The sequence below is a fragment of the Xiphophorus couchianus genome, chromosome 4 (genome assembly GCF_001444195.1).
Source record: "Xiphophorus couchianus chromosome 4, X_couchianus-1.0, whole genome shotgun sequence".
Taxonomy (NCBI): Eukaryota; Metazoa; Chordata; class Actinopteri; order Cyprinodontiformes; family Poeciliidae; genus Xiphophorus; species Xiphophorus couchianus.
Genome location: NC_040231.1, coordinates 23,600,702 through 23,628,684, shown reverse-complemented (window position 1 = coordinate 23,628,684; position 27,983 = coordinate 23,600,702). Strand labels below are relative to the sequence as shown.

The window sequence follows — 27,983 nt, the reverse complement described above, 5'->3', positions numbered from 1 at the left end:
ACATCAAAGCTGGTTTTAGTTGCAAATCAAGGAGCAAAACTAAGTGAACATCTCTAGCGGAAAGAATTCACTTTTCCAGGTGAGCTGAGCCAAGTGATTCGGATCCCGGAAAAGAACCGGCCGAGGCTCTCGCCCCAGTCACCACGCAGCGGGTAGCTCTTCGGAGTCGCGTTTGGATGACGACGGGAGCCGAGGCGGTGCTGCTTTGCCACGTCGGTCTCTGTGCAGCGCACTCACACTGTTGCTCCTCCAGCCCAGCACTAACTTTCAGAGCCGTTTTATGTTTCCAGAGGAGGGGAGAGCGACCCCCCAGCGTCGCCGTTGCCGTTGTAAGTCGTCGCCACGCCCGCATAGTGTTGGATGTTGAAGCTGGGAGGTGGAGAAATGCCCGTTGCTGCCTGGACTCGTCACACAACTGACTGATGCATCCTCGCTCGGCTCAGCTCAGCCCTCCGCATGTTGTCGATGTTGTGTGAGTAGACCTAGCTTTTAAAACGCTGCTCATTTACTCCAACAGGCTGAACAGCGGGCTGGCAGCTTCACGCGTGTGCCTTTGTACAAAGCAAGCTTTATAAAGTGTCCTCGCAAGTTTTCCGTGGGGTGAACACATTGACAACGCTGCCTTGTGGCATGATTCGCGCAAGCAGCTTTTAGTGCATGTCTTAGCAAGTCGGTGGCCATAAAACGCCTCACAGCAAAATGTTCCTTCGAGGAAAGAAAACAGCAGAGTCCAACAAGTGCATCGGTTCAGGACGTCATCGTCTCCAAAAGCCACTTGAAAGCCCAAAAGAGAGACGCGCGGTTGCACACAAAGACCGAGTCATTGTAGTTAATGTCTGTAGTCAACAGTTCCTGTTTTCACTTTTGACTTACAGCTGTAGTTCGGGTCCCTTGTGGTGTGTTTGCGTGCATGCTAACGTCTGTTTCCTGTTTGTAGATGCAGCTCAAACAGCCTAAAGCTGCTGCTACGCGTCATCCCCATTATCAGCATCTCCACAATGTTTCATAAAGTACATCAGCATAGAGGAGATGGTGGTTCACTCAGAGGCTGGATGCTGTCAGCCTCTGCTTTGTGTGACAACGGCAAGGAAAACCGGGTTGATTAGTTAACATAATAACATTTAAAATACATGATGAGAAGAAGACAAAAATATGCAGAAAACTCACAATGAAGCCCCTTTTATGTGACGATTAAATCGGGTCTTACAGATTATGTTTTGGTTGGGCTTGTATTCACAGCTTGTTTTAACATAGGGATTCAAATGTCTTGTTTTAAGCACTTGGTTTTTGTCGACCAGAAAACAACGGATCTCCAACTTTTATTTTTAAAGTACTGCCTCAATAAATATCACTGCTACTACAGTTTAAGTGTAATTATACAAAAACAGTGGAACTGGTTGAAGGAACTAGTGTGTTGCTGTTGTTTTTTTTTAAAGTTGACATCTCAAAACTTGAAACGTTGACAGAAAGTTTCTAGGTGACAAAATCCCAAGTGCGAAAGTCAGAGGTCCAACATCAAAATCCGGTATGGCCTCCTTGTATGTAGAACTTAGTGATTAGGGCTCCACTGTATTAGAAAAATGTGCGACGATATTGATTATTGTTGACAATTTCACCTCGATATGGATGAAGAAGTAATTAAAAAGTGTTTGGCTTTCAGCTCATAGCAAACAGACCGGAGACTCGTCTATTCAAGCTGCTGGGAAAAATAATTAAAAATATTTCTGTCCTTTTCTTATTATTGAAAAAAGTGGGAAGTTCTGGCTGACACCTATATTTTCTTAATGACTTGACCACCGCCGCCTCTCTGCCTTCTAAAATGCTTTGCGCTGCATTGAGCGCATATTACAGGCATCACATATTACAGGCATCACATATTACAGGCATCATGGTGCATGAGTGCATGGTGCTTAAATGATTAGCTATCATTTATTGCAGCACAAGCAGACCTTAACTGTGCACATCGTGTGATTAAATGAGCAAGAAAAGATTTATTTGTCTTGGTCACACTCTGAATATTATACAGCCTCCTCAGTGAACATGTTGCCTCAGGGTTTAAAAATACAAAATGCAGAAGAATTCATTGCTGTGTTGCGTTGCTCCGAAGCAGCCGAGGAAAACAATTCGGCAGATCCTACTAGGTTTTGAATTTCACACTGAAGTTGGGACTTCAGAGGGAATTTGGACTCACCTAAGGCAGCCGCCAGTATTTGTCCACCATATACTGAGATTTACCTGGAAATTACCAGCAAAATGTTCTTATTAGTTCTGCTACATGTAATCTAAGATGGATCGATGGAATATACTTTATAAGTAACTCAGACTTGGGCGTCTTAAAGCCTGATGGTTACAGGCAGAAAGGATTTTCTGTGTTGCTCTGTGGCAAAGTGAACGCCACAGTTTAAAATCTGATTTCTACCACATGTGGTTTTCTAGTCAAGACAGTGGCATTCAAACACAAGAAGCACAATTTAATTTAATTAAAACCCTTGTATAACACTTCAATTCATTTCAGTAGATTACTTTTCCCGTTAAAAATAACCTTTGCACCAGGACAACAACATCTGCCACTCATAACTTGACCTAATTAAGAGGTGCTGCCATAATGTTTACGTATTTGTAGATGCGTTGTCAACAGCTTTCTTCTTACGTTTCCGAAGCTTAAATTTGTGATGTTTCACTTGTTGTCAGCCACAGGTTTGATCAGTTGCTTGAGACATTACAAGTCTACTTAGTGGAAATAGTCAAGAGGTAAAGTAAAGGAAGAAACAAGTTATGAATGATTTGTTTTAAATCCTTAGTGAATAGTAAATATTTTAAGATTCAATTTACATGAACTCAGACAAATATGAGTAAAGAGGATTTATTTTAATACACTAAACTTACTTTTGTTTTTTCAACTAGGGTAGCATTTCAGAGATCAGACAGTTTTGTTGTTTTGCTTCTTTTTTTTTTTTTTACACGGACATAATATAAATCTTGTTGCCATTAATAGAGACTGTCAATTATTTTTTTTTATTATGCGAGTTGATTTTGCCTTTGCTGGGGCTTTTAAATTTGGTTTGGAAGAAACACTTTTAATTTAAAATTAATTAAGATAAGCAAAAGTCCCCCATCAATTGGGATGTAGGGATACACAGTTCATTGTTTTAATAAAGTGTCACATTTGGTGCCAACTTTGCAAAGGGGCTGAAAAATATTTAAGGCAGCTTCTGAACTTTGCAGTATTTTAATAACCTGCATACTTTCCAAAAAGTATTAAAGTGCCCACATAATTGTTGTCTATATTCCAGTCAGACATTTTACTGTATGTGTTTTCCTGCTTGCTCTATAAATGCAGCACATTACTGGTTACTAGTTATACCTGCAACTTTCCTACTGTAATAAAGTCTGACCCAAAAGCTTTTTTTTTGTTTGTTTTTTACTACATTGTTTTTTTCTGTGTCAGACACATAGTACTTAGTACTTAGTACATAGTAACACAATGAAGGTAAATTGCTCCTGTATTTGCCAGTAGTTTTTTTTTTTAAAGTTAACTTTACAAACACTTCTAGCCAGTTGTTTTCCAGTTTGAGCTCAGCCAGGCAGGGCTGCTTTTTTTTTTCTGCTGAGAATTGGGGGTCGCTCCGTTTGTGTCATTGAGATATTATTTGACAAAAACCAGGGATGTTGCAATAAGGGAGGCTTTGAATGAGGTTGTGTCGGTAGCGACATGGGAAACAAACAGAGTTTCAATGAAGTTCCATCTGCAGAAAGCTGCTTTGTTTGGTCTGTAAGATCTACGCCGCTCCGTTGCCAAGCTGAGTTGAAACTCGGACAGATCTGACATAAATCTCTATGTCTTTATGCTGGTTACAACCTGGATGTTGTAGTAAAAATCTTTTGTTTCCATCCCAATCCAAAGCCAAAAAAACCCAAAAAAACACAATCCACTTTCACAAAATACTCTTAAGTATTTTTTCCTGAACTCTTGCCATGGCGTGGCAGATTTACTATGTTTATTTTTTGCTTAGGAACGTGAAAATAGTTACAGGCAGTCCCCAAAGTTAAGTAAGAAAGTTCTGTAGAAAATCTTGTCAGATTTAATCATGGTGGCGTTTTCACCACCATTAAGGGGACATTTAGTTTTTACAGTGATGACACATAAATGCATTAACAACTGGGAACCCGCCCACTGGCAAACAGGAGCATCTGTGCAGCTTATTTTTTTCTCACTTAATTAACTTCTCGAACGTGTACTTATTACATATGGGTTGTAAAGTTAATGTCTCACATCCTTACGCTAATTACTGTTTACCTTTCAGGTTTGCTGGTTTTCAGTTGCTTTTTTATGATCTGTTTCGTTCCCCCTACCCGTTTTTTTTTTTTTTTAATTGAACCTTTTGTTTTCCTCGTTACACCCTGCAGTGACCTTGAAGTACATGGTGGGTTTTTGAGAGGAACGGTAACTGGCGACCATGCCAGGAGGCCGCAGGGGTCCCAGCAGACAGCAGCTAAGTCGCTCCTCTCTGCCGTCCCTGCAGACTCTGGTCGGAGGCAGCGTCAGCAATGGCACGGGCCTCAGGAACAGGTAATGCACAGATGCAGCTTTGAGGACACTTGGAGCTGCTGCAACAGGACTTTGTTTAGAACATGGAGCTCAACATAGTCAATAAGTGGAGAAAAGGGCATAAAACACAAACTGTGTCAAGGTGGTGTTTGCTGTGTTGATACAAGGACTTTTTTTTGCAGGAAAATGAATTAAAGAGCTTTAACAATATTTTATTGATTATTAAAGAAAAAATAAACAAGCTGTCTTTGGTTTGACTAAATTCTGATTAAAAATTCTTACAACTGTAAAGGTAAAAAAATATAAAAAACTACAACTTTCCTCCTGGTGAATGTAGTTATAAAGTAGATTAGTGGCAAAAATCTGAAATGTTGTTTCCAAGGCAAACATTTGTTGCTATGTGACGTAATTTTCCAAACTATCCAGCTGCTTCCATGTCTAGCTCTAACAGTGAATCAGATTTTGATAAAGAACTATATATAAAAAACTGTCATACAACACGTTTTGGCCCTGTTTACAAAAAAATCATTGAAATTTGATATTTAATCAACAGCTTGGCATCGTTTTCTTTTAACTGCGAATCAGATAAGAGGATGGGTTTTGAATAATCCCTCTGGCCCTGCATGATGAGCTTCTTCTCGTCACTGTGGCAACTTCCACATTTGAACCTTTGCATGTGTTGTCAGTGTTTCAGCAACCACAGATGTGTCAGGACGGTCGCCACATCGTCGTGTCTCTATCAGGACTTCTTAATGGAAGCTCCTTCTGTCTTTCCCCGTTTTAAACGCTCTGCTTGTCAAACCTTTGCACAGTTACCAGCTTTGGTCGGCCACCAAAAATAGGTCCACCGTTATGCAAATGGAGAAATTTCAAAAGCGAAATAACATTCTGTTATTCCAGAGTTTAGTCTTACCCTGTGTAACTTTCATATAATTTGTACGTTTTACAGATTATGTCAGTTTTAACACATGTAGCTTTCAAATGATCAGTTCAGACACGCTTTTCAATATTGTGGTGTCAGTTGAACTTGTTCGACCAGGTAACATTATTCTTGAGAAGTAATTAGTCACAACCTCGTGGTGGTTCCTACCCAGTTTGTAAATAAATAAGGCTGAGCTTTTTCCGTCCGTCCAACTACAAGGACAGATGGAGAAGTTGTCAACTGAACTTGTAGGCCAAGGGTCTTCACATCCAGGCCTCAAGCTCTGGTGCCTTTTAGCTGCACCCCTGGTCCAACACACCTGAATCAAATCGATGAATCACCACCTGTATGCAGTCAAATTTTCCAGAGTCGTGGCGATGACCTCATTATTTGACTCGACTGTGTTGAAGCGGTGGCGCATCTAAAAGTTGCAGAACTTTTAGACGCATCGAGCCAGACCTCGAGGTCCTGGATATGAAGATCGCTTTACACCAGAATGAGGTTAAACTCTGCTGTCTCTAGGATGTTTAGGATCCTCCTGAAATTGCAGATTTGTTTCAAATATTAAATGTATTCATGAGAAGGTGTGCAGTAGGTTTCAAGGTAACAGCAGACCAACTAAACCAGTCAAAATGTCACAAAAGAAGTGAAGTAGCTCACCACATTGAAAATCTGACACCAAATTTAGCATTTCATTTTCCAGTGTTGTGGAGCCTGCTGGTAATAGGATCCCACTGCTATTAAAGCAAGTTCACGGTCAAGATTCTGTTGTCAAGTCTCATAAAAAGAAGTCCAGGCAAAGGCTAGAAATTTGACACAGAAAAATTGTGGATTTTTGTTATGAATAAACTTTAGCACACTGATTAATAAACTTGTTGAACTTGGTCATTTTCACTTTTTGTTATGAAGCTGTGAGGATTATTAAATCACATGCTTATGTTTCTAGTATTTCATTTGTTGTATTTCACTGTTTGTGAGGAAGTTAAATTAACTAAATGTTTTGGGGAGTTTTAGTCTCTACAATTTAGTGAAGGTGTTATTTGACTACAGTAAAATGCACTGTTTACTTGGACTTCTTTCAGAAGCAGTAACTCGGTGGGTCTTTCTGCTCCGCCTATTTCTACTCTCATCACTCCGGAGCCGGTCCGTCACTCGCGGATCCCCGAGCTGCCGTTGGACAGCAGCTTCCTGTTTGAGTTCCTGCTCTTTCTCTACCTGTTGGTTGCTTTATTTGTCCAGTACATCAACATCTACAGGACGGTGTGGTGGTACCCCTACAGTCACCCGGCTGCCTCTACCTCACTTGTGAGATTACATAGACATTAGTTCAGTTAATGTAGAACAATGTTGTTGTTTTTTATGTTTTTCTAATGTAGAAAAACAAACTCTGTTCTCCTTGTAGAACTTTCATCTAATGGACTACCACCTGGCTATCTTCATCACTGTTATGTTAGCCAGGAGGCTTGTTTGGACCATTGTGTCAGAGGTAAATAAACTGCATTCAGACAGCTGGCTGGCGCTCTAATCCAAAAGTTGCAAAATGTGCCTTGATCATTGTAAAGTAGTTGTTAGATCACTTTTATTTTCTTTTTTCAGGTGTCTCAGAGCAGTGGAGGGTCCCTGTTCCGCTACATAGTACTTATTACTGCCCGGCTCAGCCTGCTGACCATGTGCGGCTGGGTGCTCTGCTGGACGCTGGTCAACCTGTGCAGGAACCACTCTGTCCTTAACCTTCTGTTCCTGGGATACCCGTGAGTCCTCAGAGCAGATCACTGTCTAGAGCACTGTGCTTGTCTAATATTTAATTTCAGACATTTACACCTACACTGACTGTTGGGAGGTAAAGTCAGAAAGTCTGCCATCAGACTGTTTATTAAAGGAGGGTATAATATAAAATCCACTTTTTTGAGCCTAATATCTTATAATGTTACTCCCTGACTAAAAACATACAAATGTTGCTTTGATTCTTTCTTACATGTTTGAGGAATCCTTTAATCACTTGTGCCTAAACGCTTGCTCATTCAAAATGGAGCCTATTTTCACAAAGCTCCCCCTCACAGAGCACCCCACTCCCACACACTTCCACTCTCAGCTCCACCAGTGGAATTAGGACTGTCGTGACAACAAAATTTGCTGGATGACAAATTGTCCCAGAAGTTATTGCGATAAATGATAATACTGTTGTTTTGAAGTCAGACAATAGTAATGGCATAATAATCCAGGAACTCATTCTCAAAAATCAATGAATTTAAATTCTAATGAACATTTGACACTGGAACTGTAAGACATTCTAATCATTCAAAATTCGTTATTGCAACAGAAACGACAAAATTAATTAAGCAGTATCAGTAAATAAATTTGTCCTTTAAAAAAAGGTCTAGTTGAGACAAAACCACCACACTGAAGACTTTTGTCATCCAGGTTTTGGTAGAAAGAGTGAGGTGAGAAAATAATAAATCATGTAAATGGAGATTATTCAGCTTGTTTTAACTCATTACGTGATTAATTACACAGGTCTACACTTAATCACCTTCAGTCCAGAATCTAAAATACTTCAGTAAAGCCTGAACTGGATTAGTTTATTTGGAACAAGATTTCTATTCAGTGCTTTTCCCATTACTGTCCTTTAAGCACTTACCTAAGCAAAACAAAACATATTTTCACAGTTGCATCTGATAAATTGCCATTGCTAGTAAAAATGTATCTTCATCAGAAATCTTTACAAGGAAAGATTTACAAAGCTGCTAATTGATCTGCTTATCCACAACAGTTCAATAATGCCAGGGACTCTTTCCGTTTAATGTGCTAATGGAACCAGAAAATGCAATTTGCTCTCCCTTGGTGTCTCTCAACATTTTAAAGATGCATGATGTGTTCACGTTACACATAATGTGAATCTCCTTCTTTCTCTGTTTCCCCCTCTCGCTTCACTCGCTGTCCTCTTCAGATTCGGCGTGTACGTCCCACTCTGCTGCTTCCATCAGGAAGGAGGGAAAAGCCAAGCGCCGGGATCTGACTGCGAATACCCCTCCGAACACCAGCAGGCCGACCTCGCAGAGTCCCAGCTCTTCCGACCTCGCGACTTCCTCTTCCTGTTGCGGGAGAACATCAGAGAACAGTTCTCCAGCCCCCCACACATGCCCACTCACACCTGCCCGCAGCACATACACTCGGACACGCCCGAGCTGATTCGAGCAGAGGTGGAGGAGCTGAAAAGCGACTTTAACCGGCGGATCAAAGAAGTGCTATTCAACTCACTGTTCAGTGCTTACTATGTAGCCTTCTTGCCTCTCTGCTTTGTCAAGGTTGGTGTTTTCTTGACATGAAGTCCTTTCATCCGGTTCATACCCAGCCCTCCATTTGTTCAATAACTGTACCTTCATTTTTGGCCAAGTTAAAACTAATCTCATTCCCTTCCTTCCAACAGAGTACACAGTACTACGACATGCGCTGGTCTTGTGAGCATCTGATTATGGTGTGGATCAACGCCTTTGTGATGCTGATGAGCCAACTGCTGCCTCCCAGCTACTGCGACTTGCTCCATCGCTCGGCGGCTCACCTGGGCCGCTGGCAGAAACTGGAGCCCGGTTCATACAGTAACACACCTCAGCATGTGTAGGTGTCCAACATACACACACACACACAATGTTATTCTCACAGAGGCAAATGAAGCTGATGTTTGTGGTTTGTGTGGTGTCGGTGTCTTTCAGGTGGTCAGAAAGCACTGTTTGGCCCCAGGGGGTGTTGGTACGACACAGTCGATGTCTATATAAAGCTGTTGGATCCTATAATGTTGCGCTTCCCTCTGATGTTTCCCATTCAAGGTTTTATGTGAGTATCTCATTTTGTTTAGTCGGACCCAGTTACATATTCATGTGTTCTTGGAAAAAAACCCGAAATGGGGAAGTGAGGATTGGTGCTTTTTAGATTTGTATTCGGCCAGCATTTGATCCTGATGAAAATGGGGCCTTTTATTTACACGAACATAACCACAAAAAAACTGAATGCATGCACTTTTGAACTTCCCCCAATGAGTTTTGAACTGTAAGGTAATCAGTGAAGGCAAAAGTTAATTAAAAATCCAATTTATTTTACCAGTTCCCTTTTTTAATAATAGAGTATTTAGAAAAATGAATTTCCCTAAGGTGAATATGTAAAGCCGGTTTAATTGCATGTCTTATTTTCAAGTGTTGCATATTTGGAGAAAGGAGGCCAAATGTGTGAAAATAGATGGATGGAGCCATAAACATGTTTAATTTCTGCCTGATTTTACAATTTACCAATATTTGTGATGGGAACTGAAGAAAGTGGATAGCTTCTGCTTTCGTTGGTGCAACAACTTCTGTCTGTGTGAGTCAAGAGCAAAAGTAGAAGAAATCTGTAAAGGGAAGAATACGTTCAACAGTGCTGTATGTCCAGTACGAGGTTTTTTGTTTTGTTTTCTGGACGTTTGAGTTGATTTTACATAAAGGAGAGAGAAGGGGCAAAAAATATTCAGCAAATGGGAATAGAGCCGCAGCAAGGTCTGTAGCCTCTGCACATGGTGCATGCGATCTGTCAACTACTTCTTCAGTACAAGAAGTTTTGACATTAAAGAGATTATAAAACACAAATAAAACTTCACCCACAATGACGAACCACAGCCTTCGAATTATGGCCCTGCTTAACATCAAAAGGGAAAAAACAGTGTATTTAAAAAATAAGATCATCTAAAATAAAACAATTTATCATCATCAATGTTGATGAGTTGATGTCTAAAGGTTGTGTGACAATGTCACGTTATTTATGTGACAAGCAGAAACTATGACAACGTTTTAACAAGTCAAAGACATTGTAGTGAGAAAGCAGGAGGTAAAAGTCAAAACAGATAAATGTAGGTCGGATTAGATTTGTTAAAAAAATACTTGCATTTTAAGCTTCATATTTTTTTTTAAAGAAAATTTATTTTAGAAGAAAAAATTAACTGAGCGTCTTTACAATAATTGTGAATTGAATGTAACTTAAATATCACTTTCTATACTTTCCTCTTTCAAAATTTTACCAATGAGGTTTTAATGCACTGGAAACCCACAGGAAACCTGCTCAGATGGTGGATTTGAATTTATGTGCAACTTTTGGGGGGGGAGGTTTATAGTCTTTGAAAGACACAGAAAAAGCAGAAATATCTAATAAAAAATTTAGTAAATTACCCTGAATTTCCAAATCAGCCAAACAATTAAAATGAGAATTACAACATTTGTTCTACTCACTTCACAAGATCAGATTTTTAATTTGTTTCTAAAATTTCCTGCACCCACACAGGCTCTGAAATGTTCACAAATGTTAGAAAATACCCCTGGTCGGCAGGTAGCACTAAAGGCTAAATGCACAACATAATTCAAAGTGAGCATATTAGAGCGGGGCTGTGCTTTATTTTAGCTGTTTTGGAAGGGCTCTTGTAAAACAGTTTTATTTGACAGTTATTATTTCCTCTGAGCCGATGCACTTTCCACTAACGTGAAGTTTAATGCCGTCCTAGTCGGGACAAAGCAGTTCAGATATTGAAACACTCCACACTCTTGATCTTGTAGTTCCAGAACAGAAAGCGATAGCTAGCATGCAGGAAGAGTGTCACCACTTCATTGCTTTTAGAAATCTATGCCTGGTATGCATGAACACACCATAGTCTAGAAAAATTCTCCTATCCTCACCAATAATTACTTCTGTGAATATACAAGAGGCGCAGACGCAGCACAAAATGTCAGTTTAATGAAATACCCATCTTAATTTTGAAACAGAAATTGTTAAGCTCTCAGTTATTTTGACCCAGTAAACCCAAAGTGATTTTTATTCTCAATTCTCCTCTGTGTCCTTGCAGTTCCTGTTTCATAAGCCATTGCGGATCTTAAACCTGCTGATCGGGATCGAGTCCAGCGTGGTTTTGTACCAGTTATACTCTCTGCTGCGCTCTGAGCGCTGGAACCACACGCTGTCCCTGGGCCTTATTCTGCTCTGCAACTATTACGTGCTTTTTAAACTTCTTCGAGATCGCATAGTGTTGGGCAAAGCCTACTCCTACCCTCTGTCCGCCAACAGTTCGGGGCTCAAGTCGCAGTAAAGGACAACAAAACCTCACCTACAAACTCTGGATGTGGAGCTGTGGGCCGGAGGGGGTGCAGACTGTGAACTCAATAACTGTGTTTTTGATACGGTTCTATTTTTAATGCGATGTTTGTATATGCCTATTTAAAAGAATATTTTTATTTTGTATACTATTTCGTGTTACACCGGGCATTACTGCTCTGACGATAGCATGTTGTTACGTTGTTGCCAGACGACGGGGAAGTCGGGGAATGCCTGGGGGTGACTTTCACCAAAGATACTTCAAGTGCAAGCGGCCACTCACACATCAGATGTGGCCCTAAACTGTTAATAAAGTGGGGAACTCGAGATGAGAGGAAGGATTTGTGCCTGAGATCCAGATTGTTGTTGTTTCTTCTTGTTATTATTATTTGCTTCAACCCAGACTCTTTTCTCTGCAGGCAGCCAGTGTTTTGGGAGGCAACAGGTTTGATCATTTCAGCATCAATGCTGCAATTTGTGACAACCCTTAGATTCTGCTTTTAAAATAGTTTGTAATTTTGTACCAAATGTTCTCATTGGCAGAGTTGGATGGGAAAGGTCACTTATTTTGTTTTGTTTTGGGATCATAACTAAATTCCTTAGTTTAATCAAAATAAAGCTGAAGTATGCAGCTGTAATGTGGGCTGTACTGGCTTTTTCATGTTTTATTTGAATAACTCAGCCATACAAACATGAGTGACTTTTTATCCGACTATACCCAAAAATATATAAATTTCAAAATGACAAACTATTTCTAAAGCAGATTTTTTTTTTAGTAGTTTTGTCAGTAATATCAAACTAAGTACAACTGGAGGCAAACTGACCCTAGAAGTCTACAAAAAAGCTAATTTGATTAAACTGCGCTAAATGTTTGTTTCCCCTCTCTTCACATCAGCTACAGCGCCGCCTGTGGCCAAACCGTAGCGCTCGCACGACGTGGAGGTGTTTAGGAGAGCGTACCGTCAACAGGTGCATTATTTAGTTCAAAGCTCTGACAGATGGCCGACCTAAATTTGACCTGCTAAATTCAACTTTCTGTGACAGTGTAGGTTTCTGTTTCATAGATTGATTCCACAACACTTTAATTCCTGAATGGGAATTAAATGGGAGGATGGTGCAACTTGTAACGGTAAAACGTCCAGTTTAGCTGTTTTGTTGGGTTAGAGTGGAGAAAATGAAGAGAACGTGGCGAATAAAGAGATGTTCTTGGCTGTCCCAGCGCCTGTTTCCACTGCAACATGAAAAAGCTGTCATCACACACTGATCTGAAGAAGCTACTGTTGGGTTGGGGTGAAAGCCAAAGTGAAAGCTGGCAGGAAATGCACTTCTAGCATTTCCAGTTCCTATATGCAAAGTTTCCAAACAAAGGTCACTTTTTGTTTCGTCTCACTCATTGAGCAGCCTCATGTTCTTTGTTGCCTTTTCTGTTTGAGATCCGTCGCTACCACCTTCGTTAGATTCAGCATTGAGAGAAATGAAACTCCTGAATCTTCGGTTAAACTTAATGAAAAATACAAGTGCCAGTTTTCTTCTTAGGTTTGCTCTTCGGTGCTTTATGTGTTTCACATTTTTCACACGAATGTAGTAAATATCACCAACGAAATGGTTCTGTTGAGGTTGCATGTTTGTGTAGCTGATTCCAACCAGCCTTAAGAGTACGGTGATTTGAAATATTGGTTTTGAATGTTGTGGTTCTCCCGTCTTTTCACTCGCCCATAACTGAGTAACATTGCTTAAGGGTTTGAGGTTCTGCATCTGTTTAGTTTACTTCAACGCTCTATCTTTACTCCCTTCCAATTGGCAACTCCAAAGTAGGTCGAAAAAAGAAAAAGCGATCAGTCTGTATGTTGACAGATTACATGTTGACCTTTTTTATCCCATTGCTGTGAAATGTATTTGATCTTATATGAATTTACATAAAATTTTACAAAATGATAATGCGACTCAATTGTTTCAAACTGAAAATAAGACTTGGGGGAGGGGGGTTCTGTTTTGGTTTCAGTGTACCAAATCCCAGGATCCAGGTTCAGATTCCTGTTTATTCAGCGCGTCACCGATGGTGAAGTTATAGGACCCGATCCTCAATCTTCATATCTCAGCTTTTGACAATATTCAGCTTCTGCAAATCATTTCTGGATATTCTGACACCTGAAATAAAGTAATTATGTTCAAACTAGTTGAGTTTTTTTCTGTGTGAAGATAAAGACATATATGTATATATTTGTTGTTGTTTTCTTTGACTTTTAGAAAAGCCTCATCTGAATCTAGATTGAGCTGACAAGGTAAAATTTGCGGATGCATGCAGTACTTTATCTCGCCAGGAGATGACGCCATACAACAAGCTCCAATAACTCATGGCCCACACAAAACATGTGTTTACGAATCATCCTGTAAAATAAAGATTCATTTATTAGACTCCATTAGCACTGAAAATAATGTATGCTTGTTGATTAACTTTTATGTCAACTAGGAGAAGGTGCAAAATACAGTTTACAACTTTGGCTTAGCTGACATGTACATTCATCCACAGGTATGATTCTCAGTAGAAGTCTTGGCAGTGCATTCTTAGTCAACATAACTAACAAAGGAAGACGTATCCTCTCCATCAGTTTGCATTTCACATCACAAAAGCTAACAGATACTTTGATTATTCAAATCATCTTTTAAAATACAAATACAATCTTTGAAAAATATGTAGGACTTTAGAGGTGCAAATGAAGGTGCAACAATGAACATACAAATAAAGGTTTGAATAGTTTGCCATTACCAAGGGTTTTCATTGCTTTCTTTACCTCCCCTGAAATGGGACAAAACCATGACGTTTATTTGTTTTACCGTGTCTGCGTTGAACATAAAATGGTGATAAATGTGGAATCCTCTGGCTTCCAGCACTCCAAAAGAAAATGCATCGCCTCGCAAAGTATCCAGATGGCTTGAAATGTTCATGTTGTAACGTTACAATCATAAACCTCAATGTATTTAACTGGGATTTTCTTATCACCAACAGAGTAAGCTCTTAATTATGTAGGAGTAAAAAGATGAATAGTTCTCCAAACCTTCTGAAAAAGAAAACAAAAAAGTGTGCATTGCCTATGTATTCAGCCCCATCGCTCTGATGCCCCAAAAAACAATGAATTAGAAAAAAAAAATGGCCCCAGAAATCAAACGATGGAAAAAAAAAAAGTCAAGCTGTGTTTACTGTAATCTCTGCTTAAAAACAGGTGTTCAGTCAAGGCCTCAAAGGTTTGTTAAGAGAACGTGATTAAAACATCAAAAAACGACACAAAGAACACAGCAGACCGGACTGGGGAAAAGTTACGGAGATGTTTATAATGTTAGCTTATAAAACCATATACCAGACTTTGAACACCTCAAGAAGTAGTTAAATCCATAAAGTTAAATTCAATATTTCAAAAAATATGGCAACAGTGCAAACATACATGGTACGAGAACTATAATAAGGCAATCAACATGCCGGGGGCGCCTGTGTAGAAATGATAAACATCCACAGCACAGGTAGGAGAATGCTGTTGATAGGACAACCATTAGCATGGCATTCCAGAAATTAAGACGAAGGAGGCTATTGTTGCCACGAGTCACGTATAAAAGACAGCAAACGAAGAAGGTTTTCCGGTTAGATGAGGCTGAAATGTAACTTTCTGGGCTACATGGAAAATTGGTGGTTGGAAACTATTTTGGTGAATTACCCTGAAAACAAAACCCCCCCACGATGAAACCAGGAGGTGGCAGCCTCTTTTTTCAGCAGTGCAGGGAAAGGATGGAGCTAAATGCTGGGCAATGCTGGAGAAATGTTGGGGCAGGGAAAGAGGTTCACCAAACATAAATACCCCCCTGGATTAACCATCCTGATTGTACCACAGCCACTTCACATAAACACACCCACCTTTTAAATAAACAATATTGTGGAAAAGAAATATGATGCACTTATCAGAAACATTAAGAACTAAAATATACTGATGAGTTTGCTGCTAGTCTTTTGCTTCACAAGAAGAATTTTATAGATGGTTCAACAAAACCTAAACATATTTTGAATTTTAAAGCTGGGATGATCAAATCATGCCCAGATTCTTTTTTAAAAAGTGTTTTTGAAAATTTCTGAACCAACTTCAGAATCATCTGGTGCACAGATATTTTCTAAGTGCTCAATCAATGCAAAATACAAAGGTTGAGCTGTGGATAGAGGTTAGTTCCACATTGACTAGACTTGCAGTTAAGTAAAACAAAACCTTTTCAAGTACAACTTTGCAGCTGACAACTTTTTTTGAATGCTAATGACACCCTGGAGGGAGAGCCATGTATAACACTAACCATATGTTAAATCTAAGGGTTTGATTGGTCCTGTCAAATTTTAGCTCCAATATGACTTATTTTATTAAAGAAGAGTCAATATTTTCTGTGTCTAGATTTGCTAAGCTGGTAATGACCCAAATCTCTGCTGCATCTGTAACTGTAATAAAGGGTGGTTCTACAAAGGACTGAGTCAGTGGGGCTGAATACATTTATGTCACATTATTTATTTTTTTTAAAGATTCATTTTTAAAACTGCACCACTCTTGAGTTTGTGGTTGTAACGTCACAACATGTGAAAAGGTTCCTAGAGATTGGCACAGTTCTTTTTGTGGCTACACCCCTGTGTAGTCCTCTCTACGTTTTTTTTCCCTTCACCCCTCTCTGCAATCTACAAAGTTTCCTTTAATCCAGTAGCAGATCTGTGCATATTTAAGAGGTGTGATTCTGACTGCCACATTAAATTCCTGAGATGTCCCTTTATTCTCCACCCACTGGTGCCCGGAGAACACACCGATCACCTTGCGCTCCCAACGCCGCCGCCGCCCGTCCCACATCCGGGCGTAGACTCCAGAGCCGCTGGCCCCAGGCTGAGCGTCGCAGTGCTGGTACAACAAGTCCGACGTCTCCTCGCCTGCCCGACAGAACCGGTACACCAGCTGTCCAGCGCGGTCGTTGTCAAATCCTGAGAAGTGGACACGACGACCCGGAAGTCTCTGAGCTGGGGGGCTGACCCCTAGCTTCATGTGGCGGCGTTTGTGAGGCTTTTTCAGCTCCAGCAAAGCATAGTCGTAGTCCATCCCGATGTCATTGGCATTGCCTTTAATCCAACCTTTGGGAACGTGGGTCCGCTTGGCTCTGATCCACTGGAACTTCATTTTGTCATTGGCAGGTGGGGAGTACTGATCTGGGCCTCCCTCTACATGGTTGGTAAAGTTAGATGGAAGGTAAATAGGTGAATGTTGTACATCCCGTTGCTTTGGTTTCAAAAAGCCCACCCGAAGCTTCTGGGCTCCTTTCACATAGTTTTTGCCATCGTGAACACAATGAGCAGCTGTGAGAACATGACGGTCCCCCACCAGTGTACCAGAACATCCAGTGGACAGCTTGACAGCCACCGAGAACGGGTACTTCAGCAGGAAGTTCTGCCCCGCAATACTAAAACGACCATCATGTCCAAATATCTGCCGTTTTCTCCTGACATGTGACCGCTCTGCCTTACCAGAGGAACCAGAGGAGTAAGCAGGACTAGTATTGGAATAGGGATTGTAGCCATAAATCCCAATGGCGGTCTCAGTGAGTTGGCCGCTAGAGTCTAGGGTCTCGTAGGCCAGAAGGCTCCGCAAATCCCAGTAGCTGGGACGAGGGGCTTTCTTGTGGCATTCTGGGTCGCAGGGGGAAGCAACGTCCAGGCGTGCCTCATTCACAAACTGCGGCGTCGGTCGAGCCTCTGTTTGCTGGGGCAGGACCACAGGGATACGCTGGAGAATCCACTGACGCCGAGGAGAGGAGGACAAAACCGAGGGAAGGAAAAGGAGACACAAAAGGGAGGCAAACCTGTGTGGACGTGAAGAAGCGGAGAGCGTGTGAACCACGTTGTGAAAGAAATAAGTGAAATGTGCAACAGCAAATATTTCTGCAAGACACAAGCGATTAACTGTGACCGGATGTCTGGACCCCCCCTTATCAAACATCCTCATTCCTGAATACTCCATCATACATTTTTAATTACATGCATGAGAGTTGAGGGAGGGCTTTTAATCTTGAGGAATTCTGATCTGAGATGAACATCTGCAGCTGTAACTTTCCACTGTTTTCAACGCAGTAAACCCGACAAACAAGGAGAAGATCGGCTCTCTGAGGGAAAATTCCTGAACTGGCCTGAGGGACTGACCTTAAACCATAAAGAGCAGCTGAAGCAAGTTGCAGGGAGAACAGAGGAGGAGGGTGGGATGTTGTAAATGGATTAGTGGGACACAACGCATGGCTATGAGTTTTAAATTCACCTCTCGTCCTTCTTTTCTCCCTTTGCTTCTTGCAACCTATAAAGCTTATAAATACGAGAAAAAGCGCGCTGCTATTGTCTGCTGTTCTTTCAATTAATAAACTATTCTTCTATTTTTTTTTCTTTCTAAATAGACGAGTTTAATTCTCTATATCCATCCTTTCATTACGCTCACATCTCCATCACTGCTATATGACTTACCGGGGAAGCGCAGCCTTGGAGCGCATGGTCCTGCCTCTGCAGGTGAGCCTGTTGCTGAACAGCAACCCCTCCTCAATCCACCGCAGGTAGACAAGACACTCCTATAAAACAAGAACCGACGGTGTCTCCGGAATTTTCTTTCTTTTTTTTTTTTTTTTTAAGTCGCCTTATTCAACTAAGACGTCGGGGTTTTATGTCGAGTCCTGATCATTCGGTCCGGTCCGCAACGCGCAACTGCGTCCAGAGCGAATGAGCGGGATCATAGTGCGCTGCTGGAGGAGGATCCGCCGTCTGCCTGATCTCCAGAGTGTCACATCCGCCAACGAGGATCCAGAGCGCGCAGCGCCAAGCCCAGTGTCGTCATGTGATATCACATCGCTGCTGCTGCGGATTGCTGCACGGAGCAGGCGAGGCTTCCTGGTTTGAGTCCAGCTACGTCAAATTATGCATGTTGTTGGTTTTCGTCATGCAAAAAAGTTTTCGAGTGCATCTTAATAAGTTCGAATATTATCAAAATATTCATTCGCTTTTGCCTCTCTCTCATCAACATAGGGCTGCTATAATAGGCATTGCTGAATTTTAATTTGTTCTTGGTAATTAATATTAAAAATATACATTTTCATGACACAGAAAGCGGAATGTTTGTGTAGTTCTGTGTATTATTATTATTATTATTATTATTATTATTATTATTATTATTTCTTGCACAAAACAATTTCCCAATCTGGACTTCTTTCAGAAGCAGTAACTTTCCCATCTTGGACGTCCGCATGCTGCATACCTCATCTTGCTAATATTCCCCAAACTCTTAAATTACTTTTATTTCACAATGCTAAGACTGTGGTGCATCTTTCTTTTCTTTTTTTTTTTTAGTCAGACTCAACTTTCCGTGAATATGCTCTCCAAAAAGCCAGCTTCTTCTCCAAAGGTAATTGTAACTTATTCTCCTTGCGGACGTCATTCTGCTGCACAACTGCTGAATCAACAGTCTTCTTCATGATTGTGTTGTAGGCCATAACATCTCCATACTAAAATCCTTTCAGATAGTCCTGTGTAACTTTTTTTTCAAATATTTTGAACGACAGAGAGGTTATTTTGTGTCTGTATTCATTAGAATGAATAGATGGAAATGTTTAAAATATACCATCCAAAGTGTTATTATTGTTTATCATAACACTGATAAACGGGATATCTTCCAGAGTTTCTGCACTGGTTTCCAAGTTGTGCATTTGAAGGCTTTTCTTTTCAAATCGAGATCCGCTGACCGAACAGCTGGACTGAGCCCTCTGCCAGAACCGAAGAGGAAGGGAGGGACTGTAAAACTGCACAGAGGAGGATGGAAAATGATATCCAGGCTTTTGAATGTGTTTGTTTTTGTGTGTGTGTTTGAAGGAAAATTTGAGATGCTGCGCATTATCTGTAAGTGACTCATCACGCAGACTCTAAAGTGACAAATACGTCCGCATCTGGTCAAATTCCCTAAAAGTAATGCAAAAACATGAGTGGTTTCCAGTCAGACGTGGACATTGTTGATCGTTGGTCATTGTTGTACATCCTCATTTTGTTTAGTGCAAAACAAAGGCTTCGCCTGGTTTGCTCTGCCATGCGCATTGCAGATATTTCTCCAAACTTCCAGAATTTGAAGTGGTGTAATTTCTATCATCAGTGTCACAGCAGCCTCGTTGCTGTTGGGAATGTTGGATGTGGGCAAAGAGGGATTCGAATGCCAGAGTTGGAAGTGTTTCCACTTGAGCCACCCATGCTGAAAATATGCAGACCGTCAATGGATATTATTCTATCTAATGATTTCAGTAGGAAGAACTGCCAGCAGAGAGAAAGGGAGAGCAGAGGAAATAACAAGAGGGTTGCTGGAAGTGGGCCAGGCACTAATGGATCCCCAAGCCTCCACCCATCCTAACACTTTCGCAGGGTGTTCAAGGATACGTTTGAAAATTTGGCTTTGCATTCTCGTGGAAAGTGGAATACAGATTAAACATTACAAATACAGTAAAACTGCATTTGAGAAATGTGTTATTTAAAGAAAAAAAAAGACAGATCTGTTCAAAGGCAAAGTGTTTAGTAGGGAGACTTTTTGTTGGATTTCTTAATCAAGGACCTTTGGGCATTTTGTAACCTTCCTTACTGTCAGGGTACAAATTACACTGTGACAATGAGGGGGGGTGGGATTTTTCTTTGGAACAGTAGTTATAATGCAGACACATAAGTTTAGGAAAATAAAGTATTACAATTTCCCAAAGGTTTTACATTTTCTAACATTTATATAGAGCACAAGGTATCCCATCCAACAAGCTGTTCTGGAGGAAAACTGTCTGAAAATCAGAAACATAGTTCATCCCTATGATCCCATTGGGCCAATACTAGACCCTATGGGATCATCCTATGATCAGGCATTGTTCTAATGTTTGTTTGAGTAATACCAGTAAGTAGATTAACAAATTGTTTTGGGTAATATCTTTTCTATTTTCTCCCAGCATGGTGTTAATGATTAATGTATTTATCTATACATTGAGCAAAGAATGGAGAATAACGGTACTTGGCCTTTAAAACAAATCTAAGTAGAAACTCACAGACACACATATTAACACATTTTGGTTGTTTTGACATCTGGCGGCCACAAAATACAGACATTACCTGGTCTGGTCTTGAGTAAATAGTTTCTATGGCCTTTTTGAGAACAATTTGCAGGATGCAAAACTGGACACCTGTTATTGTTACTTCTGTTAGGGACATCCAAGCCTTAATTTGGCTATACCTGTAATCCACACCATGCTTTAAGTACCAACCTGTTTACTCTATCTTATTCTTCAGAGACGAGCTAATAAATTTGGCAGTAATTGTGAGATGTTGCTGTTTTTTATCACCGACGGTGTCTTCAGCGTTTTACATGTTACCTAGACAATGAGATCAACAAAAGACCACAAACCCTTGTTGCTTATATCCATGATTATGATCCTTGTTTTCCATTTCACTGTAATCCCCTGCAATCTGTTTAGGTCCTAACAAGGAGGAGGCATTCTGGATCTTGTTTGAATGTTTGTGTTTTTGCATGGTGCAGATTTTTGGGAGGATTTGTAGATGCAGCAAAAACTCAGTGGATAATGTTTATAGGACTTTTGAGCTGTTTGGAGTGATTTTAATAAGGAACACGTTTGTTTTCAATGTAGAACCTCCTCAGAGGAAGACAAGCGTAGTCCATTAGTTCACTTTGCATGACGGGATGTTGTCATATTTACCAAATCATCCAAATCATCCAAATAAATCCTTGCAGCAAAATATTTAATATGAAGTTGTTGGAATCACATTTTTACCTGAGATACCTCATAACGGATTTTTTTTTCCTACGTTAGAGCAATTTGGAGACCACCACAGTATACACATGCCACAGTATATGCATATACTGTGGCAAAGGTAAAGCTGCTCACATTGTAGCTGCAAAGAAGAAAACATTTTATTACTTTTTTTATGGTTTTTGGCAAGGAAGCACATACAATTCAAAAGCATTGTTCAGGGTCTTCTGTAACTGATTACGGATCGGCACCTTTGCCAGAACAAAGGGCGGACCTGCTGGCTCATCAAACACTGCTGAGAATAAAAAAGAAAAGAGCCACACCCATCCTACCGAGCAAGTCTACAAATTGGCTTGCAGTCATTTACACACTTGGACCATGTCTAAAAAGTGGGCAGAACTCAGAATTTAACCTTTTTGTTGTTATTCTCCTGGGTCTAATCAGCTCCACATTCCTTAGACCAGCTGATTTGATCCTTTCTAAAGATAAAAACATGTTAAAGAAGCGCGTAAAATAAGAGGCATTAGAGCTAAATGAGATACAAGGGAAGAATTAATTTCTTTTTTTTTTTTACTTTGACTGGAGGGGATGCTTCCATCTTACCAAAGCCAGAGTGCTAATATGAGAGACATGTCTGTTTGTTTTGAAATGTTATGAAAGGACCCGTCTGTTTGGCTTTGCCGACTGTCGTCAAGGTAACCGACATTCCCCGGAGTGCTGCTCATGTTAATTGTTTTATTCCTCCCACCGTCCTCCTCTCGCTGCTGGCCACAGGCACAATCAAGCGAGTGTGGACAGACTCACCAGTGAGAATGGCCTCTCTCGGTCCTCCTCTGCCTGTCCTCCTTCCGTCGCCGTGTTTTCCCGTCTCTGTGCCTCTCGTGTTTGATTAATCTCTCCCATCCTGGACCTCTTCTCTCACCCATCCCTTGTGGTCGCAGAACAGCTGTTAGGCGAAATGAGATAACCGAGGAGGTCTTTGGAGAAATGATTTGCTGTGAAATCTTTGGATGACCTTGAGCCAAGTCCACCACTCACTGCAAGGATAATCAATAATAAGGATAATAAAAGTGCTGGCAGGCGTATTTGACATCTAGCGTTTATTTCCTCTTATAAAAGCCTGTTAACACTCGTTCAGTTGCAGTCAAAGGAAATGAGCTTTTTCATGCATGTGGAGTTGTTGCTTTCCGCCATCCTGCAGTAAGCCACATGCTGTCATTTTGCCAGGCCTTGTGTTGCCATGTAAAAGCACAGCAGATTTCCCACAGTAACAGTGTTTATGATTGCATGCAGCAGCTAGAGAGAAACGTTACAGGGTAAATAGATTGCAGCCATGTACTCACTTCATGTTATGCACACCACACAATGAATGCAGATAATGCAAAGTTTCCATACAACAGAGTGTTAACAATTAACCCCCCACTGAGAAATGAAGGTATGGGTCCCGGCTGGAGCAGGACTGAGGTAAATCGTTGAAAGACAAACCCTTTATTAGATTTGCTTTTTGTATTTTTCTCATGAGGTGTCTAATTTCACAACACTGCATTCAAATTTATCCATTAAAATGGACAGTATTATGTACTTTCTGGGCGCATAGAGTCACTTCATTTCACAGTAAAGTAACTGTTACATTCAGTTGTTATAAAAATGCAGTATATCAAACATGACATAAAATAAATCTGACTTCGTCTTTTAATGCCTGGCTGCACAGTGGGCAGTTGGTAGCACTGCAGGTCCTGGATTCAAATCCTGGAAGTCTTTCTGCATGGAGTTTGAATGTTCTCCCTGTGCATGCGTGGCTTCTCTCCGGGTACTCCGGCTTCCTCCCACAGTCCGTCTGTCTCGTCCTGCAATGGACCGGCGACCTGTCCAGGGTGTTGCTTGTTGATTGCTGGAGATAGGCACCAGCACCCTTCGCGACCCCACTAGGGGTCAGAGTGTTGAACAATGCCTTGAAATGGGGTCTCTGTCTCTTTAAGAAACTCCTGCTCTTTCTGACATGCTGCCTTCAGCACATCATCACAACAACATTGCTATAGCAAACTTCTAACAACGTTTTTTTTTTTTTTTTACCAGGAAAGGGTAACAGGCGTTTCAATAACTATGGCTAATTTATTAGAGAAGCATCAATCACAAGATATAATAATTCAAGCACTTATTAAATATTTAAATGACACGAAATTAGCTGAGAGGATTTTAGTATGTATGTGTGTGTGTATGTACTGTATGTATACAATATAGTTATTTTAGGGTTTTAAAGGATAAATTGAATTTCTGGATTACACCTCCGTCCAGTTGATGGCGGTAATACTCCAAGCCTGTAAACACCATAGAAGAAGAAGACGTTTTTACCCCCTGCCCCACCAGGTAATTGCTGCTGCCATTTGTGCGCACGTGTCAGTCGATCTCGCGCGTGTCTGTACGCGTCTAGCTTTTAGCTCTTCATATTCTGCAGCTCTGAGGATGAGGTAATTATATTTTCAAAAAAACCCAAAAAAACAAATAAGGTTATAGAATTAAAATTATATAATCAGAAAATTGAACAGGTAAAGAGTATAAAATTTTTAGGTTTGTGGTTTGATGAGAAATTAAAGTGGAATATTCACATCCAAAAGATTGTTGATAAATGCAAGAGAAAATTGAATATATTAAGATGTTTGGCGGGTAGTGATTGGGGAGCAGGGAGAAAAACCTTAAAGCAGATTTATACGGGGATAATTAGAGCTGATCTTGATTATGGGTGCTTAGTGTACGGTTCAGCAGCTAAAACTCACTTAGATAGATTAGACAGGATTCAACATCAAGCCCTGAGAGTATGTACCGGAGCATTCAAAACAACACCAACAGCAACATTAGAAGTAGAAATGGGAGAAATGCCACTAGATCTAAGGAGAACTTCATTAGGAATAAATTATTGGCTAAATTTGATGGGCAATAAATGTGGACATCCAACTCGGGAAATTTTAAAATCATGTTGGGAAAAGGAAAAGAAAGAGATGAAGAGTTATGGATGGAAAATTGAAAAGGAAGTGAAGGAACTTAAAGTGGACACTCTGGAAATTAGTCAAACAGATCCAATATCAGTTATACCACCGTGGATTTTACCAGAAGCTATAGTTGATTTAACAATATTGGTAAAAAAACATGATAAGTCAAATGTTGCAGAAAGGTATGCAGTGCAATCACATTTAAATAATTACTATAGACATGTCCAAATTTACACAGATGCATCAAAAATCGACGGAAAAATAGGAATAGCATGTACAATTCCAGATTTCAAAGTGTATATAGGGAAGAGAATCACAGACGGGCTATCAATTTATACAGGAGAAATGTTAGCAATACTTTTGGCTTTACAATGGATTGAGGAAGTAAAGCCTTTACAAGCAATAATTTGTTCAGATTCGAGCTCAGCTTTGCTAAGCATAAAATATAATAATACGGACAGTAGGATGGACATTTTATTAGAAATATATCATAATCTATTTAGAATACAACATTTGGGATTAGTAGTTGCATTTGTGTGGGTTCCAGCACATATAGGGATAGTAGGAAACGAGAAGGCTGATATAACGGCAAAGAAGGCAATACATAATCCTATTAGTTTTACAGTTAAGATGAGTAAATCGGAAGGGAAAAGTAAAGTCAAAGAAGAGATGTTGAAAATATGGCAGAGAAGGTGGGATAAAGGGTTAACAGGAAGGTGGTTCTATAAAATTCAGGTGGCTGTAGGAAAGAAAAGAATAGGAAGAAGGAATAGGAAGGAGGAAAGAATAATAACAAGGTTAAGGTTCGGTCATACAGGGCTTAATTATTCACTTTTTAAAATACAAAAGCATAAAACTGGAAAGTGTGAGTATTGTGAGAAGTCTGAAACAATAGAGCATGTTATTTTAGAGTGTTGTAAGTATGAAGAAGAGAGAAGATGCATGCTGAGAGAGTGTGTAGGTATTAAAGAAAGGTTTAATTTAATAGAATTTTTGAGGAGAGATTTCGGGAGTAGACATATTCAAATAATTATTCGGTATCTTAAAAAAACAAAGCTATTTCATAGGATATGAGTAGAGCAAGTTGGGTGTGAATGTGTAAAGAATATCAAAGAGGGGTATATAAAGCTATAAGCAAGTTGGATAATATAAGCAGGTGTGTATGTGTGGGGGTATGTTTAATCAGGAGTTAATGGAGGGAAAAGATAGAAAGTGTAAGTTTATAGACCATCTCGAACCACACTCCATACCGGTAAGTGGCGGTAATGCTACTGTAAGTTTGTTGCCAACCGCCAATAAAAACCAAGAAGAAGAAGAAGAAGAAGAAGAAGCTCTGAGGATGAGCTTCGTGGAAAGGGCAACGCCTTTTGAGACCACGTTTCTGCAAACACAATGGCTACCAGGTGAGATTTAAAGGATTTCTCAAACATGAAAAAAATCCAAGTAAAATGCCAGGTATGTTTTTGATTTTCCACAATACTGGTCCTTTACAACAGGATGATGGGACTTAACGAACATAATGTAGAAATGCATAAAGTGGTGAACAAATGTGGCAGAGAGAAAACTTTAAAATAAATAAGCAAGATTTATAATATGTTTGTTGCGTAGGTGTTAACACTGTTAGCACAGCTGAACTAAAAGATTGTTTACCTGACATTTAGTTCAATTCCTGCATTTAGTTTCCATCATTAGGAGTCTGTTTCACAGCTTGACTTGATCATATTTGCCTAGATAGTGATGACATTATCTTGTCCACAGCTTTCTATAGCTGACCTCAGATTTTCTGTCAGCTTTCTTCCTGGATTCTGGTTTGGTGATTCAAAAACTTCTATTTTCTTCTGGTGAAACCATTCTTTTGTCAAATTTGCTAAATGTTTGAAGTCACAAGGATGCTGAACAGTTCAATCTTATTTTTACCTTCAGTTGCTTAGCAGACACTTGAAGGTTTGGGTTCAAAACTAAGCGGTATTTAGAACTGTTCATGATTTCATCCGCTACGTTGGAGAGATGTTATGTTTGGAAGAAAATGCTTCTGTCTTTCAACCCCACTCATCAGACCAAACATATGGAGAAAACAGGAGATGGCTGTCACATGCGGAAAACAATCAGTACTAACCAGAAATTCCTACAGCTCCCTCAGTGCTGTCGGGCTCTTGGCAACCTTCCTGAAAGTTTTCTGTTCAGTTTTGGAAAAATGGCCAATTTTAGTTATTTCCCAACGGCTCCAAGTTTTATCAAATTACTGATGACTGTATTTAGTGTGTCATGGTTGGGTTTTTGTGCCTCTCTGGTGACTAAGACTTTCATACAATTGATCCTTTGCAACCTCTGCAAACTATGGCTTTAACCACAAGATACAAATTTGTAAAGCATCGAGTGGATTGTGTTTACAGTTAGTAAAACTCTAGGACTAATAGAAGTTTAAATTAAAAAATACTGAATGTTGGAATTGAATTTAAAGGTTAGTCAAAGTGTGTGCATGCCACTTGACCAGGGTAAATACAGTTTGACATGACATGTAGAGCTCAAACTTGGATTGTGCAGTGAAATTCACGGCAAAGCATTTATGGCATCCTGTGAGATTTGGGGTTTTCTTGTGTCAATTTTTCTTTTGGTTGTTGTACTTGATGTTCTCACAAACCCAATTTTGTTTTATCGGCAGGTAATAATTATTTAAACTTTGGTTTCTCTGATGTTGTGTTTTTTTCTCATAAGACTGGAGCTTGTAATAGAGTTACAACATAACGTCGTCTGACATTGAGTCAATTCTGTGGTAATTAACTGTAAGTCACTGGAACGAGGGTCATGGGAGGACGTTTTATGTGAGTTATCCGACAGAACAGATGGAGGAGAAATAAAACAAAGCGGGTAAATCAGTTGTTGAGGCAAAGCTTAAACTTGGCAGGTCCAGTTGATGGCGTCTGGGAGGCTGGGTTGAAGTAAATCTGATGTTTTGTCCTCCACCCCGAAGACCAAATATCTAAAAATGCAGCATTTGCTTTATGTCAGCGAGATCAAATGATCATTGCATTATTATTTTGACCTTTTGATCAGGGTCTAATCCAGTGCAATTATAATACGCATAAAATCCAGTTTTTAGCTAAATGAGTGACTCGGGGGACTGATATCTTGAAGTTTTCATTGAGCATGCCAATTTGATCTACAAAAGTTGTGAGTCTCAACCACGCAAATCTCTAGTAGTGTTTGATGGTCTGAAGAGCATCGTTGTTTGTAGCGCACTATGCCAGAAAATTAAAAGATAACCATGATGCCTTGTCTTAAGGAGCAAGGGAGAAAAAAAACCCCCAAAAGAACCTGAAACATTGGGAAATTTTACCGTAAAAATATGTATTTTATTGTATTTATACGGTAAAATTCTGGAAACCACAGCTGCCAGTATTTTATTATACAGTAAATTAGAGATTTTTTTTACAGTGTTAGGGCTTAGACCTATCTCTCTTGATCTCTAACTTGACCCACTGACTTGTCTAACACCTCTTAATATCTTGTTGGTTTACCCTTAGAGGACCATCAGCAGCCATTGCTTGGAGAGTCTTGTTATAATTTCTTATCTCAAGCAACAGTCAACTATCTTATCTTG

The 27,983-nt window shown here is 40.1% G+C and overlaps 2 protein-coding genes across 4 annotated transcripts; one reads left to right on the top strand and one right to left on the bottom strand.

Annotated features, from left to right (window-relative positions):
- The first annotated feature begins 173 nt into the window (after positions 1-173).
- On the top strand, positions 174-13,746 carry tmem39a (transmembrane protein 39A). 3 transcript variants are annotated; one of them, XM_028015100.1, is made up of 9 exons: positions 174-472; positions 4,408-4,570; positions 6,557-6,776; positions 6,874-6,957; positions 7,068-7,222; positions 8,419-8,776; positions 8,899-9,086; positions 9,182-9,302; positions 11,329-13,746. In XM_028015100.1, exons 2-9 carry the CDS (start codon positions 4,458-4,460, stop codon positions 11,566-11,568), a joined length of 1,479 nt encoding a protein of 492 aa, XP_027870901.1. In that variant the 5' UTR covers positions 174-472; positions 4,408-4,457; the 3' UTR covers positions 11,569-13,746. The 3 variants fall into 3 exon arrangements, with proteins under 3 accessions (XP_027870901.1, XP_027870900.1, XP_027870899.1); XM_028015099.1 differs by having other exon boundaries at positions 176-329; positions 6,554-6,776; XM_028015098.1 differs by having other exon boundaries at positions 176-472; positions 6,554-6,776.
- Positions 13,747-13,944: 198 nt separating this feature from the next.
- LOC114143793 (serine protease 23) lies at positions 13,945-18,453 on the bottom strand. Its single transcript, XM_028016115.1, has 2 exons — positions 18,088-18,453; positions 13,945-17,438 (listed from the first exon to the last, which is right to left on the bottom strand). Exons 1-2 carry the CDS (start codon positions 18,111-18,113, stop codon positions 16,256-16,258), a joined length of 1,209 nt encoding a protein of 402 aa, XP_027871916.1. The 5' UTR covers positions 18,114-18,453; the 3' UTR covers positions 13,945-16,255.
- Positions 18,454-27,983: the final 9,530 nt, after the last annotated feature.